At 41.3% G+C, this 17602-nt stretch overlaps 1 protein-coding gene across 4 annotated transcripts in view; it reads left to right on the top strand.

Moving 5' to 3' along the window:
• VPS53 (VPS53 subunit of GARP complex) overlaps positions 1-17602 on the top strand; it is a 144449-nt gene that overhangs the window by 118003 nt on the left and 8844 nt on the right. For all 4 annotated transcript variants that reach the window (XM_049858738.1, XM_049858735.1, XM_049858736.1 and 1 more), the window contains 2 exons: positions 3859-3928; positions 17166-17303. In XM_049858738.1, coding sequence (XP_049714695.1) covers positions 3859-3928; positions 17166-17303 — 208 coding nt within the window. The remainder of the gene's footprint in view (positions 1-3858; positions 3929-17165; positions 17304-17602) is intronic.

The raw sequence follows: 17602 nt of genomic DNA, 5'->3' as shown, positions 1-17602 counted from the left end.
CACAATCCAGGTGTCCCCACCATCCAGCTGGGGCTCGTTCTGGTGCCTGCAGGCAAACTAATTTTAATTTGTACCCACAAGAAGCATAATAATACAACTAAGTCTGGTACTTAAAGTCATAAATAGCAGCAAGAGCAGTACAAGCGTTAACCACATCAAGGCAAACAGAAATGAGTTGGGGATCCTGTTGTTTTGAATTATGTGGATATGACTCCCCTCCACGGGCTTAGGTAATTAAGATTATTTTCCAGTGATTTCATGTATGCATTTTATCTCTGCAGCCAGATTCTACCAGCAGGGACCATCAGTTCTGTTTCTTTTGAGCCCTCTCTTCCTTCCTCCCCATAGTACTTAGTACTGTGGCTGCCAGGATTTAACCACTTGTGGACATCTCTTGAGTCTGGGGAAGATGCTAGAAGTTGGGAAGAGCGAGTCAGGGAGTTCCATTGCCAAGGTATATGAGTGAACGCTGAGCTGTGTATTTTCCCGCACATCCTCGTGTGTGGCCATTTCTGACTTGAGTTTTAAAGTGGGGAAACAGTTTGGTCTTTTGCCGATCAGCATCTGGTTGTAGCACTGTTCCCCCTGAGACCCAGCAATGTAGAGGGTCAAAGTCTCCTCTGACCAATTATCCAACTAGCATTTTGGCAAGCTTCTCAGGGAAGGACTTCAGGAACGTCAACCCAGTCCAAGCTACTGTATTTAGGTTGTTCTCATCCAAGTCCCAAATGGTGAGTCAGGACTCCAAGTTTCTGTCTTCCCCAAATCTCTCAATTTGTATTCAATTAGGGCTTTCCTCTCCATCACAAATAAATCCTTAAGGAGCAACAATTTTAGGGTGGCTTTCAGAGCATTAGCTTCATGTTCCAGTTTGTCAAGACAGGGTAGAGTGGACTCTCCAGGGAGGCATTAGTGTTTGCAGTATGGCAGATGAGCCAGGAGTTGACATTCCCTCTGCTCTCTGGGCGCTCATTAATGTATGTTAAAAGTACTGCTGATAAATCACACTGTGACCTTCCCCATAACCACAGGTAGAAACACTGTCTCTGTAAAAATTTATTGTACTTAAAAATCCCCAGTGTGGATGCACGGGGTCTGACTTAGCCAACATTAAAGTGAATAAGGAGTCCATTGACTTCGCTAGTCCCAGCATCAGCCTCGCATTCTCTCAGAGCCCTCAGAGCCCTTTAATTTTATCACTAAGCCCGTATTGAGTGAGCTGGGAATAAGATACCCACCTCTCACATCTGGAAAAATTCAGCCTGTGATCTGGCAAGTAGTTTTCTGTTTTAATCCGTGGTACCCTCTCATCCTCCTAAAATTCTAACCTGGGTCCCCACTCAGAGGTGGGACAGTAAGGAGACCCTTCCCCAGCCCAGGGCAGTTGCCGCCATCCTTTGCCTTTGGCAGTTAATCTTCACACTGTGGGGACTTCTCCCCCAAAGACAAGTTCCTGGTCACTAGCTTTTTCCCACCCACCCCCTGTAGCCTAGCACACAGAGACAGTTCAAGGGCATAGCCAGAACTTACTCTACTGGGAAGTAACTTAGGTTACAGACTGTGTGTTCAGTTGTGATTAGTCATGAGTTCAATCTCACGTTCCTTGTTAGGCCTGGCTCTCGTATAGAGCACTGAAGCATCCCTTCCAAGTCGTCCCTTGTTCTCACTCCTTTCTGATCACTGGGCCAAGATCTGATCTCTACAGTGGCAAGCTCCTTCCCCCTTAACTTCCTTTCCTACCCCACCAATTCAAAGCTATAGATGTTTCCTTTTGCCACCAGTTGGTCTCTGAAGGAAAAAAAAAATGCCTGTTTAGACATTAAGATCACTCCTGTGGTTGAAACTGTAAGTTGAACCCTCATCCGCTAAGCTGATTTTCCTCCATTCAGTAATGGAGATGATAAGACCAGCCTCTTATAGTGGTTGTGAGGATAAAATGAGAAGACACGTGTAAGCCTTCAGCTAAAGTGCTAGTACTGAGCTGCCATTCAAAAAGCAGTACCTGATGCCAGTATAAAAACATGCTTTATTATCCACTTGGCAGGCATTCACTTGAGTACCTGCAGTGACCCACACACAGAATTAAGTGCTTTGGCTTAGTAGACATGGTCCCATCTTCATGTGACTTACAGTTAAGTAGAGGGAAGTAGACATGTAAGCAAATAAGTATAATATAGTAGATTAGATGTTAGGGTAGAGGTCTGTGCCAGGCAGAGGGAGCAGTGTAAGCAAAGGCATGGAGGCATTCAGCAGCTTGCTGAATCATGGGATCTCCAAGGAGCGCAATAGGATTGGAGCATAGGGTTCCAGGGCATAGAATGATAAGGCTGAGGTAGAGAATAAAGATGAGGAAAGGCCTTGTCTGCAGCCCCGTTACAATCAGGGGAGGGACTTGGCCATATTTGCATTTCAAATAGATCCCTTGGGCAGCAGATAGATTAGAGAGAATGAGGCTAAAGGCAGGGAGACCGGTTAGGAAACTATTGAAGGAGTTCAAGTGAGAAATGGTAAGAGCAGTAGCAATGAGGAGAAGGGGCTGGATATGGGAGAATTTCAGGGGAAGAGTTGGTAACTGATTGGATCTCAGGATTGAAGATGAGGGAGCAGTCTTGGGTAACACCCCAGTTTCTGACTTGGTTGACTGAGTCGATGGTTTCTAGTCCACTGTGCCTGGATTCTGAGGTGGGAGTTGAGCCTTCGATATGCTTGGAGGTGCCAGTGGGACATTTCAGTGAGATGTCCAGTAAGCCATTGGATCACAGTGTACAGGAAAAGATGTAGAGAGAGGTAAGAGGACGGAGGTCACAGCCTGAAGAACGAGGAAAGGGTGCTAGCAACCTTTAATCCTGCAAAGCCCAATTTATTCCCATTGCTTTCTCCCTTGGTCGTGGGCCCTGCTTAACACCTCCTGGTCAGCTCCGCCTGGATCTTGCCTTGATTATGGGCATTTCTAGTTCCCACACCTTTTATTCTGCACTGGTACAATCGAGCTTTGTCTGCTTTGGCCTCTGCAGTTCTTTCTAGAAAGCCCTCTGGACTATTGCAATTTCATTCTCCCTTTTCCCCAAACCAGCATCATCAGTCCACCAGGTCCCTGCTGCCCTTCAGTCTCAAGCAGATTTTTGAGAGGTCCTATATTTTGGTCCTTGATATGACAGTTATTCCCTTAGCAATTATTTCCTATTTTTGCGTTTAGGACCCTATAACTACCTCATGCATATTCTGCTCTTATATCTTTTAGGATGTCTTCAGCTACTAGTAATAGAAGCCCTGACTCAAACTGATTTACACAATAGGTGAATTTTTTATTTCATATAAGAGGAAGTCCAGCTATAGGACAGATCCAGGGATGGTTGAACCAGTAGTTCAACAGTGTCATTAAGAACCTAGTTCTTTACCCTGCTATCCTTGAGACTGGGTCATCCTCAGAATGGTGGTTAAATGGTAGTTCTGGATGTTATTTCCAAACACGACAATGCCCTAAGGATGGGGAGAGCCTCACCCCAGCCATGCAATGAAGTCCTTCCCTCCTGCCTGATTGTGCCAGCTTAGATGATGTCCCCATCAGAGGACCAGCAGCAGTCACCTAGGCATCCTATGCTCTGCCTGGCTGAGGCTAATTAGAACTCACCTATATAGGTTAGGATGGGATCAGCTTTTCCCAGCATCCCCAGCCAAGCAAAACCAGGACTTCACTGGGGAGGAAAAAGAAGGCAATGGATGTTGGTAGGCAACAACAGTATCTATCTTATGTAAGGAAGTAACTAGGCCTTAAAAAAAGAAAAAGAATAGAAAGTTTATACAGTTTTTTACTTAAGAGAGAATAAGCCTAACTGGTCACTTCTTTCTTATCCACAGCTCCTTCATTCCCAAGTTCATCACCCACCTCTTCAAGTGCAAACCAATTAGCATGGTGGGAGCAGAACAGGTAAGGTGAAGCTGGCATAGGGCCTTTGCTTTACAGCTTTGCCATAGATAAACCCACACCTTTCTCATATAAGTCTGCTCTGGAGAACTAAAAGGGCTCATTCCCCCTGTTTGGGACTAGTATAATAACCTAGCTGCTCCTGGCCTCATTCTTCTATTTATTTAAAACATTTTTGTTGAGTAGTTACTAACCACCAGGCATTGTTCTCAGTGCAGGGTATACACCGCAGTGAACAAGACAGAAAGGTCTCTCCTTCTTGTTGCTGACATTCTAGTAAGAACAGACAGATAATACACAAGTTCACAAAGAAACTGGAAGAAGACTGAAATGGAGTAGCCTGAAGGATATAAAACTAGGTTATGTGGAAAAATTTCTTAGGAGTGGAAGGCAGTAATGAGTTTAAATTGGATGGTCAGAGAAGGCTTCTCTGAGAGCTGTGGCCTGAGAAAGAGCCACTTGTGTAAAGACCTGAGAGAAAGGTGTTCTAGGCAGACGAGCAGCAAGCACAAAGGCTCTGATTATTTTGGACCCCCTAAAAAAAAAAAAAATTTTTTTTTTTTTTTAGTAGCTGTCCTATGAGTCCAAGCAGCTTGACAGCAGTGGGCTTGGTTTTTTCAGTTTGGTTAGTCTCTGGGGCAGAGGTGACTTTAGAGTAGCAAGCGAAGAAAGCCTTATCTTCTTGGTAAGGAAAAGCTCTGCTCACCTCACCCGAGGTGCTTTCCCTGATCAGCCCCACTCTGTTCCCTTGAGTTCTGTGCTTCAGGACATCTCTTCGGAGTTTGTATCACCTCAGCGCTGAGCAAGAACTCGAACTATATTTTAAGTGAGACAATTATATAATTCTAGACATTTCTATAAACCCTGGTCTTACACCAGATCAGTCTGACTTGGTAGAGGCTCCATTTTCTCCCAGCTCAGTGACTTGCCCTCACACTGGCCTCTCACTTGTGCTGGTCCAAGTTGTGCCTCAGTAAAACAACAAGTTAGCCTGTACCACGCCGTATTGTGGGCCCTTCATGAAGAGTCCAAGCTGGGGGTGTAACATGTGCGAGTTCTGAGGATCTCTCCTGTCCGCTAAGTGCAGTGTGCTTCTTGTATCTGCTAAGTGCAGCTACTGTTTTTGTAAGCGAGTGGTCTTCCTAGGTTATAAAAAGGCAGTATCATGTGGTCAGTAAGAGGATGGGCTCTGGAGCCACAGAGTCCTGAGGCCAAACGCCATTGCTGCTATGGAGCAACTGTTTGCCCTTAGACAAGTTACTTAACCTCCCAATGCTTCCAGTTCCCTCATCTGTAAAATGGGGGTAATCATAAGACCACCTCGCAGGGTCATTGTGAGGCTTAAACAAGATAATGCACATAGAGGGTGTGGCACAGTGTCTGGCACATGCCAAGCCCTCCGTAAATGCCAGCTCTTAACTCATTTTAAGCCTCCTGAGTCCAGGGACAGGAGTTGGTTTCTGCTTTCACTTCTCGTCTTCCCTGAGGTCTCTTCAGCACAGGCCTGCACAGTAACATCGAGTCAGTGCTTGTTGCTGGCTAACTGGCTGACCAGCTATAGCCAGAGTCAAAAGTATCGTTGTCTGAGAAAACTTCCTGGGAGGTTATGGGAATTCAGACGCAGGCTCTGCCTGACCGTAGCATTTCAGTGTTTTGAAATTCTTGACCCTGGCATGTCGTAAGCATGAAACTAATTCTGTCCATTGGAAACAGAAGAACAATGCCCCAACACGCCATCTCCAGTTTCATTAGCACATGTTTACTGGGAATTCATTCTGTTCACCTCACTGTAGTGTGTAATCAGAGATGGTGTGGAGTGATTACTGTCTCTGTATCTGGGAGAAGCTTTAGAGTTCTCTATAACTATGTTACTGTGTTTCCGTCCCCAGACTTGACAAAGCCACTGGAGCACGAGGCTGATTCATTGGCAACATGTTTTCCATGAGTTTTCACCTTTGCCCAGGCCTTACTAGCTGATTTAGTGTCCAATAATCATGTTTTCATTTCATCACATGAATCTAATATCCTATGTTTGCCTCAGGTTTTCTGTTCTTCAAAAGAATGTTAAAATAATCAGCTCAAACACAAATAATCAGTATTTTCAGAAAAATATCAGTGTGGCCAGTGGGTACTTCTGCTTTGAGATGTGAATTAGAAAACCATGTGCTGAAACCGGAGTTTTCCTTTATCAGACCCCAGGCAAACACGATAGGAGGGCATGTATCTTTACAGGCCCAGCCTCAGGGAGGAAGCGGGTGAGAGCGGCAGGGCAGTGTGGCCCTTGAACAATTCCCAAGTGAAGTTCAGGTTTAGCTGGGTCCATGCTTGCCCTGAGCACCTGGGCTTTGAAACCTAAGCCACCCTGTAGCTGGAAGCACGTTCATTCAAGAAGTTAACAGAGACTCACAGACTGACACAGATTCTGCCTCAAGTCATGGAATGGCAGTAATCCAAGCTTTAACAGAAGCTGTGAAACTCAAAGCTAATATTTAGCCTAATCTCGGCTGCCTCTGCTTCGCCCCAGATGGGCTAGGACCTAAATTTAAGTTATGCTTCAATACTTGTGCCTAAAATGAGAAAGGAGACATTTTCCTGCTCTTTATTCTTTCCTGGTTACTGTATAAAGTGAGTTATTTATCTTCAGGCCCCCGAGTCCTCTTGAGCTATTGCATGGGCGTGTGGAACTGAACCGAACCTGCATTTGTAATACCTCATGCTGGCTTGTGAATTTCAGAGACTCCTGTGGGACTTGCAGGTCGTTAATTAGTCTTAATGGCCACAGTAATATATGACTGAACACACAGTAGAAATAGAATCCATTTGCACAGATTTACTACAGAGAAGGCAGCACAGTGTGGCATAGGGGAAGGGCCCTGGGCCGCCACGAGACCCGGGTCCAGTCCCCAGTCTGATGTTAATGACCCCTGTGATCATGAACAGTCGCGTCGGAGCTCAGGACTCATTTCCTTTGTGTTCAGTAAGAGCACCACACCAGGCATTCTCGAGCCCCTTTGAGATCTGTCTTATGGAGTCTGAGATATTTTGTACAATATATTTCAGTCTATGAAGTTATTTTCCTTTTCTTTCTGTTATCTTTATTTACCATATTGACTTTTAAACTCACATAATTCAAACCTATCTGAAGAAAACATGTTTAAAGCAAATTTTAGATTTTTTTTTTTAACCCAAACACCATGGAAAAGAAAAAGAGAATCAGGTAGTGTGTACGTCATGGCAGTCTGGCGATCAGAAAAATGAGAAAGCAGGATGGTTATTCTCAGACACGGTTCTTCTAGGTACATTTCCTAAAGGCAGTGGGATGTTTTAAGCACTCCTAAAACGAAAAATAAATGAATTGATAAAATGTGATACTCATTCATGATAAATTTTAAAAAACAAAAACCTTAGCAAATTTAAAAAAAAAAAAAAGGTAAATTGTTGAATCTGGTAAGGGATATATTTTAAAAACGTATGAGAGGGTATGGATTACCTGGGTATATCCACTTGTCACAATTGAACAGTTTTAAGAATTGTCTGTGTGTAAATTTTATACCCAAAATATTGAATGAGAGGTAGGAAGTGATTACAGCAGAATTTCTCAACTTCAGCCCAATTTGGGGCTGAATACTCTTTTGTTGAGGGGGCTGCCCAGTGTATTGTAGGATGTATAGCAGCATCCCTGGGCTCTGCTCACTAGTTGCCAGTAGCATCCTCCCAGTTATAACAACCGAAAATTCTCCAGACATTGCCAAATGTTCCCTGGGAGGAAACGTCCCCACTGTTAAAAACCACTGGATTAGAGGTGTAGATGAAGTGAGAATGGTAAAGTGATTTTGGTTGTTGAAGCTGGGTGGCCGGTGCATCAGGGTTCACTATGCTATTCTGTTTACTTCATATATGTTTCAAATTCTCCATGATAACATGTTTTTTAAAAATGATAGTGGCCGACCCCCACACGTGTAATCCAAAGAAAAATTTTGGGAATTGACACAAAACTAGCATGCTTCCAGAAATTAAACTAGCTTCCTTCTAGATTTACAGCAAAACTTATGTTTGGGAAAGCTAAACTTTCTCCTTCCTTTAGAGAGTGTGTGTGTGCGCGCGCGCGTGCATGCTTCTTCCCAGATACTAGAGCCGTCTTGCTCTTATACAGTACTTTTCACTTCCTGGAGAGCTTTTCGAATATCTTCTCTCCCCAGTCATTCGTTTTTCTTTGTCTTAAGACCTGACCCTTCTAGCCTTTCTGCTGAGAGCTCACAGCCTCTCCTACACTCAGTCAGAAGGGTGAGAAGACAAGCACAGCCACACTCCATAGGAGTTTGTAACCATTGACGGGGTCATAAATGGAGATGGAAAGCCTGGCCAACACTAAACAAGTTTGTGAAGTAAATTAATCAGTTAATTCAAAAAAATGACAGTGAACGTCATGCTTAAGGGTAAAATACAGAAAGCTTTTCTCTTGAGATTAAGAATAAGACAAGAGTGTCTGCTATCAACATTTCTATCCCACATTACCCTTGAAGTCATGGCTAGTGCAGTAAGGCAAAAAATGAAATAATTTTTTTTTTATTTTAAAGAAATCAAAGGTGTTAGAAAGGAAGAAACAAAACTGTCATTGTCCACAGAGGACATGATTGTGCATGATGATATCCAGAAGAATGTACAGATAAATGACTAGAATGTAAATTTAGCAAGGTTGCTAGATAAAAGGTCAGTATTAAAAATTGTATTTCTACATACCAGCCACAAACAATTTAAAAATGAAAATTTTTAAATGAAGCCATTTATAGTAGCATCAAGAAACATTAAATACCTAGGAATAAATCTAACAAAAAATGTGCACATCTTCTACCCAGAAAAACTACTCAATATTAAGATAAACAAGAGCTTCTAAATTGGCAGGATAGATCATGTTCATAGATTTAAAACATCCGATATTAAAAAGATATAAAGTCTTCCAAAATTAATGTATGTACAATGCAATTCCAATCAAAATCCCAATAAGATTGTGTATGTGTGTGTATCTATCGGTAAGCTGATTTATAAAATTTAGATGGAAATGCAAAAGACCAAGAATAGCTAAAATGATGTTAAAGAAAAAAAAACAGAGTTGGAGGACTTAAACCTCGGGATATTGAGACTTATTTTGAGGCTACAGTAATTAAGTTGGGATGGCAAAAGGGACAGATAGGCCAGCAGAATGGAATTGAGTTCACATAAGTAACACTTGATTTATACCATAAGTGACATTGTAATTCAGTAGAGAAAGGATGGTCTTTTCAGTAAACAGTGCTGGATAATTATATATCTGTATAGAAAAAAATTAATCTTGACCTTTACAACACACTGTATACAAAGATCAACTCCAGCAAGGGTTTGGATAAATTGGAATCCTCATCCATTCTGGTGGGAATTTACAGTGGTATAGCTGTTTTGGAAAACTGTTTGGCAGTTTCTCAAAATGTTAAACATAGAACTACTATAACCCAAAACCCGCTAACCCACTGCCATCGAGTCGATTCCGACGCACAGCTACCTTATGACAGAGCACTCCCACTCCTGGGTGTATACCCAAAAGAATCGAAAACGTGTTCACACAAAAACTGGTACATGTACTTGTTCATAACAGCATTATTCACAATTGCCAAAGAGTAGAAACAACCTAAATGTTCATCAGCTGATGAATGAAGAAACAAAATTTAGTATATCCATACAATGAAATACCACTTAGCAATTAAAAGGAATGAAGTATTAATACATGCTCACTATGAGTTGGAACTGACTCAAATTTGGGTTTTTTGGTTTATAACATGGTTGAACCTTGAAAACATCATGCCAAGAGAAGAAAGAAGCCAGACACAAAAGGCTGTATATTGTATGATTCCATTTATATAAAATGTCCAGAATAGGCAAATCTGTAAGATAGAAAGTAGATAAGTGGTTACCGAGAACTAGGGCTCGGGGAAATGGGAAGTGACTCCTAATAGGTACGAGATTTCTTTTTGGTATGGTAAAAATGTCCTGGGGTTAGATAGTGGTGGTAGTTGCACAACTTTGTCAACATACTAAAAACCACTGGATTGTCTACTTTAAAAGAATTAATTTTATGCAATGTGAATTACATCTCAATTTTTAAAAATCAATTCCAGGTGAATTATAACTCTGAACATGAAAGGTAAAACACTAGAGCTTCTGGAAGATAACATAGCAGAATATCTGTATGACCTTGAGGTAGCCAAAGATTCCTTAAACAAAACATAAAAAGTGTGAGCCATAAAAGAAAAGACTGATAATTTGGACTACATTAAAATTAAAAATTTCTTTTTGGCAAAAGAAATTTTGACCAACACTGAACAAGCTTGTAAAATAAATTATCAGTTAATTCAAAAAAATGACAGTGAACATCATGCTTACGGGTAAAATATAGACAGCTTTTCTCTTGAGATTAGGAGAAACTCTTTAAATGTCTCTTGATGGTGTATTTAAGATGGAAAGTAGATAAGTGGTTACCAAGAACTAGGGGGTGGAGTGATGGGAAGTGAATTCTAATGGGTACAAGATTTCTTTTTGGATTGGTAAAATGTTGTCAAAAATACACCCTTAAGAGAGTTAAAAGGTAAGCCACAGAGTAGGAGTTAATATTTGCAGTACATGTGACTAACAAAGTACTCATATTCTAAATACACAAAAAGTTAATTAGAAAAAGAATAGAAAAATGACAAAAGACTTAAGTAGGCGCTTAAAAAAGAAAATATTCAAAAGGTCAGTAAACATATTAATTATCAGGAAAATGCAAATTAAAACCACAGTGATACCAGAATGAGATTAAAGCAACTGACAAGTGTTCGTGAGGTTGCGGAGCAAGCGGAACTTGCGTACATGGCTGGTGAGAGTGGAAATTAGCACAACCGCTTTGGAAAACTCTTTGGCAATATCTGCTAAAACTAAACCTACCCTGTGATCCAGCAGTTCTACCCTTGGACCAATTCTCCCCAAGAAAAATGAGTGCTTATGACCACCAAAAGGCATACAAGAATGTCCATAGCAGGTTTATGAGCAGTAAACTGGTAATGGGGGGCAGAAGAGTGTTAACTTTGTTGAGAAGGAGAGAGCATTGACTGAAGAGGGCATGAAGGAGCCTTCTGAGATACTAGAAATGTTCTATATCTTGAATTAAGCAGTAGTTACATGAGAGTAATACATATATAAAATTTTATCAAGCTGTATACTTGGCATTTGTGCACTACCGTGTTAAAGTTATACCTAAACCAGAAAAAAAGAAAGAGAAAAGAAACAAGGTACGTCCCCACCTTGGTCCTCCTATCTTGAACTGTCTCTTCTGTGCCACCACATTGCGGAACTTTTCAGAGCATATATGGTTCTTTGCCTTCTAGGCATGTGCCTTTATTATATCTACTTAAGATTTTCATTGCTACTAAGAACCATGATGTCCCTCAAGAATTGCAGAAAGCTCTTTGAAAATAGAAAGGGTCCCCCTCAAATGTTTCTGTTGCTGGGTGATGAATTTTCATGGGCATAGCATACTAGCCAACCTTGCACCCCAGTAGCTTATCAGTGACATCAGATAGCCCACACCACCCCAGAGTTACCCCTGAGGCTCAAATGAATGTGGTGATGGCCACCTCCTGCCCGATGCCCCATGCCTATGGAGATGAACAACTGTTTTCAAACAAAACAAACAGATTTTCATGATAAATGGGACCTTTTGCCTTCACTTCCTATAGACAGCTGCCAAGTCTGTCAGACTCGCTCCCGCCTTTTCTGACTGAATTGCCCTTGATAAAACCTGAGACCATGGTTTTCATGTGTTCAGCTGTCTAGTGAGGACAGAATTTTATTGTGACTGTCCTGGGGATGAAAATGTCATATCTCCTTAGATATAGGGGATGCTAGAGAATTATGTTTGGTTCGTTCAAAACTCTTCTAACACTTAAGACTATTCAATTATTTATGCTTATAGTATATCTCTGGGAAGTAGAAAATATTCCCATATGTTTTCAAACATAATAATTTTTCATACCAACTAATAAATGCAGAGACATGACTTCTATTTTGACAAGCCTTTCAAAATTTGCTACGTGGAAGACAAAGTTGATTCCTCATCAGGCCTCAAGTTTAAAAAAAAAAAAGCAGTTGCCGTCCAGTCAGTCCTGAATCATGGCAACCCCAAGTTATGAAATCTTTCCAGCAAATAGAAATATAGAAAGTAATGTAAATAAAACCAACACACCACACAGCTCAGTAAAATCTTAACATGTTTCCACATTTTGTGTTAGATATTTTCTTTTTTGTATGAAGTCAATGATTATAGTTATTGCTGAAGCCCCCTGTGAGTCCATCCCTGCCATTCTCCTCCCTCTCTGCCCAGAGGTAACCACTATTCTGATTTTGATTTTTATTATTTGCATATGTGTTTTGATATGTTACATGTGTATATATATTCATAAATGACCTATAGTTTTGTTTTGCATATTTTAAAACTTTATGTAAATGGTACTATACATATCACTTCACCGCTTGCTTTTTCTGCCCAACGTAATGTGTTTTTGAGATTTAGCCATGTTGATAGATGTCGTTTTGAGTTCATTCATTTTAACTTTAGTATCGTATTGTATTGCATGAATATACTACCATTTGTTTATCCATTCTACTGTTAATGGACATTTAGATTATTTCCAGTTTTTTGCTTTTACAAACAATGATGCAAGGAGCATTATTTTACATGGGCAAGAATTTCTCCAAAAGATATAAATGTTTTGTTATGGGATACGTGTGTCTTCCAGTGAGAAAATATTACTAGGTTTCCTGCAAAGTGTTTGAACTAACTTATGCTCTCCTCACAATTGTGAATTTCATTGTACCATGTCCGTGCCAGTACTGGTATTATCAGACTTTTTACTTTTGCCTATGTGGTGGTTGTAAAATGGAATACAATTATGACTTTATTTTGCATTTACCAAATTACTAATAAGGTTAAGCATCATTTCATACACTTTTGGGGCATTTGAGTTTTCTCTTTTGTGAATTGCCTGTTCACATTCTTTACCCTGTTGTTGTTGTCATTGCTGTTGGGGCTATTGGTATTTTTCTTACTGGTTTGCAGAAATCTTTATGTATTCTGAGTATTACTCCTTTGTCAATATTGCAGATATCCTCTCCCAGTTTGTGGCTTTTCTTTTAAAAAAAAACAAAAACAAAACTTTTCTTGACTTTTTATGACAATAGTCTCATACAGTATTTATCCTTTTGTGATTGACTTATTTCACTCACCATAATGTCCTCCAGGTTCATCCATGTTATGAGATGATTTGCAGATTCATCGTTATTTTTTAACGTTGCATAGTATTCCATTGTGTGTATGTACCATAGTTTGTCGATCCGTTCATCTGTTGATGGGCACTTAGGATGTTTCCATCTTTTTGCTCTTGTGAATAATGCTGCAGTGGACATGGGTGTGCATATGTCTGTTTGTGTGAGGGCTCTCATTTCTCTAGGATACGTACCTAGAAGTGGGATTGCTGGATCCTATGGTATCTCTATTTCTAACTTTTAAGAAAGCGCCATACCATTTTCTACAGTGGTTGTACCATTTTACAGTCCCACCGGCAATGTATGAGAGTTCCAATCTCCGCATACCTTCACCGGATTTGTTGTTTTGTGTTTTTTTGATCATTGCCATTATTGCCAGGGTAAAATAATAGCTCATTGTTATTTTGATTTGTGTCCAATATCTAATGGGAGCCCTGGTGGCGCAGTGGTTAAGAGCCAGGGCTGCCAACCAAAAGGTTGGCAATTTGAATTCACCAGCCACTCCTTGGAAATTCTAGAGGCAGTTCTACTGTGTTCCATAGTCTGCTATGAGTTGGAATCGACTCAGTGGTGCTGAGTTTGGTTTATTTGGTAATGGTTAATGATCACGAGCGTCTCTTCACGTATTCGTTGGCCACCTGAATGTCTTCTTGGTGAAGTGTCTGTTCACGTCCTTTGTCCATTTTGTAACTGAATTATTTGTCTTTTTTGTTGTTGAGGTGTTAAAGTTTTCTGTAAATTTTAGAGATTAGTCCCTTGTTAGCTGTGTCATTGCCAAAAATTTTTTCCCAGTCTGTAGGTTCTTCTGTTTTTACCCTTTTGGAAGAGATTTTTCATGCATATAACTGTATAATTTTTAGGCAGTGCCAGTTTATCTTCTGCTGTTTGTGCATTTTTAATTGTGTTTGCTAGTCAATTTATGCCATAAATTAGGGCCTCTAGGCTTGCCCTTATGCTTTCTTCCATGATCTTCATTGTTTTGAGTTTTGTGGCTTGTCTTTTTACTTTGTTTATGTGTCTTTTGATAGAAACTTAATTTTATTTTAAGGTAGTAGATTTTTCAGTGTTTCCCTAGTTGGACATTCTTCTCCTCCCATAAAAAAAAATAAGCTCTGTATTTTCTTCTTAAAGTTTGTAAGTTTTTCTTTTTCTATCAAGATTTTTAATCCACCTGGAATTTAGCATACTTATTTATGTGCCAGGTTCTCTCTGAGAAAGAGCAGTAATCAGGTCCAGTGGGCTGTGGGTGTCGCCGTGTGGAATCGGGTGCAGTGTTCTAATGCGGAGCTCTTTGTGTGGCCCTCAGGCTCTCCATGCCAGGCTCTCCCTGGATGCTCGGGTACCTTTCTCTGTGAGCCCATGGCCTTTTCAAAAAACAGACGGCAGGGTAGTAAGAATTTTCATCTCTGGAAACCTAGAATGGTCCAAAACGCCCTGGTACTTGGCTGGCTTGCAGCTGAGTGACCTGCAGAATTAGGCCTTTGGCTAAATACGTCACTGCATGAAAGCGTTCTTTCCTCAGTGCAGCCTTTCTCAGCATTGTTTGAGGGTAGCATTTCCAGCCAAGTTATTCCAAGTCAAACATTAATGACTTTCCCATATTTTTATACCACCATCAAAATTATAGTCATCATAACCATTAGATTTATAGTGTTTATCTTATCTTATAAATGAGTTTATCTTTAGTTGTTAATTTTCCTGTCTAAAGCAAAGTACAGGGAGAATCTGAGGGTGCAGTGTTGTGGGGCCTATGGCAATCCCATTCCGTGCCTGCTTAATATAATTATGAAAGGCTTTCTGCAAGGAGCAGGCAGTGGCAGATGCGGCAAATCTTGCCTTGAACATGAGATTGACCAGCATCATCAGAGTTGCAGTAGTGACAGCAGTGGGGGCTGTCACCCACAGCTGTTTTTGTCTGGTTGGTGAGCATAGTTCCATTCTCCTATACCAACAGAACAGGCCAGAGTTTGCCCTTCTAGGCTTCAGCCATTTCTGTGCCACCTGGTTGCCAAGAGCAGCAGCAGGTTACAAGCACATGAGGAGGTAGCAGAAAACGTTGTGAGCTCTGAACCAGCACTGCCCAGTGGCATCTACCTGGGCAGCAGGAGTTAGAACTACCCTTTGTAGTTCCTGTCCACTGCATCATCTAAGCCCCTCCACTGTGTGGGATGCCAGTAGCAAGTTATTTAACCTTTGGAGCTTTGGTTTTCTCGTCTATAAAATGGGAACAGTAAATGGCAGGGTCTTGTGAAGACTAAATGAGATCAGGCAGACCTAGTATCCATCATTCCTGGCATTTACTGGCCAATTAGGAAAGTTGGTATCCTTCCAAATAGTTGGCATCCATAGCTCTTAAACACTGCGCTACCAGGGCTCCACGGGCATCCAAGAAGGAAAAAAAAAGAAAGAAAAAGGCCGATCATGGCCAGAATACTGATGCTTAAATTTAGTAAAATCTCCTGAAGTCTCACTAGCATCCAGAGAAATTAAAAATATGACAATAATGAGATAGCAGTTTTGACTACTGAATAAGTAAGATTTTTATAACTTTCAGTGGGTATGAGGGTGCAGTCTGCATTGCTGACAGGTGTGTAAGTAGGTACGTTCCATTCGGAAAGCAGCTGGAATATATGTATCAAAAACCTTAAACTGTCCTCATTCTTTGATCTGCCCCAGAGACTGTATCCCAAGGACATGCCATTGATATACCTAGAGTCATATGTACAGTGCTACCTATCACAGCATTCGTGATATACAATAGTAAAAATCTAGAAGCAAAATAGATAGGGGAGTGGTGTAATAACAGCCTGGGGTCAGGGCACCTGCCCTCCTCTGACTTCATACGGGGAGGAATCATCATCAGCATCAGCAACCCGACACCAACCATCTCTCCCATGGCGCTCTGCTTCTCTACTGGGTTTGATAATTTGTTTCAGTGGCCACACAGAACTCACAGACTATACTCACGATTACAGGGTTTATTAGGGAAGTAACAGGGCTCAACTCGGGATTGAGATCAACTTGAAAGTTAACAGGAACAACTTAGGCTCCGTTCCTCAATCACGACAGCTGCTTCTCGCCCTCTGCCTCTGGGCCCTGCTGGGGGCCTTCTTGGACAAAGTGTTACAATTCTTAGTTCCATGGGTGAGGAAGTCTCACCACAACTGCCTCTCGCCTGTCTCCTGCCATCTGGAGCCATCGTCTCTTGCTGTCTTCCAAGTTACAGCTCCTCTCTCCCTCTCCACGTCTCCCTTTAAGCCTAGCAGGATGGCAAAACTGACCAGTCCTCTCGTTAAGGCTCCATACACCTTATTTGCATGGTCCCACCATGAACCTTATTTACATTATTAGCAAGCTATCCAGTCCCCTTGGTGGGCCACAAGCACCTCATATGCATAGTCCCACCCAGTCGTTTCGTGGGAGTTACAAAGACTGGCTAGAAGGGCCATTTTAAGCAATTCATTGCACCACAGACCACCCCCTGGCTCTTCTAGCCAGTGGCTAAATGTTTTAAAGTTAGACACACACATACATCCACACACACTATAGAGAACTGTATAACTATTAAAAACCATGAATTTTTTAAAAGACTTCCTATATTAAATGGGAAAACCAAGTTACAGTACTGTGTATACACAGTATCGTTTAGTTTTAGTTCTAGATTGATTTTTTATACACATACACACAGACAGGAAGGCATTATACCAACTTTAACTGAGGTTTGTTTTCCTGGGTGACGTGACAAGAATTAAAATAACTTTTTTCTTTTGCATTTGTTTATTTTCCAAATTTTCTGCAACGAGAACGTATTACATTTACAGTCAGAAAAAACTTTGTAATCAGCATGTGTCCTCCAGGTGTTGTGTCCATACGAAGTGGCTGGTAAGTAATATTCTGCTTCACTCCACAGCTGCTGCTGGACACCCATTCCCTGAAGATGGTGCTGCTCGACCTACCCTCCATCGGCTCACAGGTGGTGAGGAAAGCCCCCGCCAGTTACACCAAAATCGTTGTGAAAGGCATGACCCGGGCCGAGATGATCCTCAAGGTGATTGATGGCAGTGTCTTCCTTGGGGCTTCTGTTAACAGGGGCTGCTTATTTGGTCGCTTACTCCAAGGCATGTTGGTTTTGAAAGCATGGGTTAGGGCCTGTCCCCAGCCGTCCCAGAGGATGACCCCCATTCTTGGGTGGACTGGATTTTGGCTTCATCAAGTATTGTTGAAAGTCAGTGGACTTGGAGTCAGTAATTCTGACAAATAAATTCTCTGTTGTGATGAGATCCTTTGTCATAGGATTTGGCCAACATTGGAAGTTATGTGGCGTTGCCGCTGTGAATCAGTGTGTAA

Source organism: Elephas maximus, chromosome 19 (assembly GCF_024166365.1).
Source record: "Elephas maximus indicus isolate mEleMax1 chromosome 19, mEleMax1 primary haplotype, whole genome shotgun sequence".
Lineage (NCBI taxonomy): Eukaryota > Metazoa > Chordata > Mammalia > Proboscidea > Elephantidae > Elephas > Elephas maximus.
This window is presented reverse-complemented; position numbering and strand designations above follow the sequence as displayed.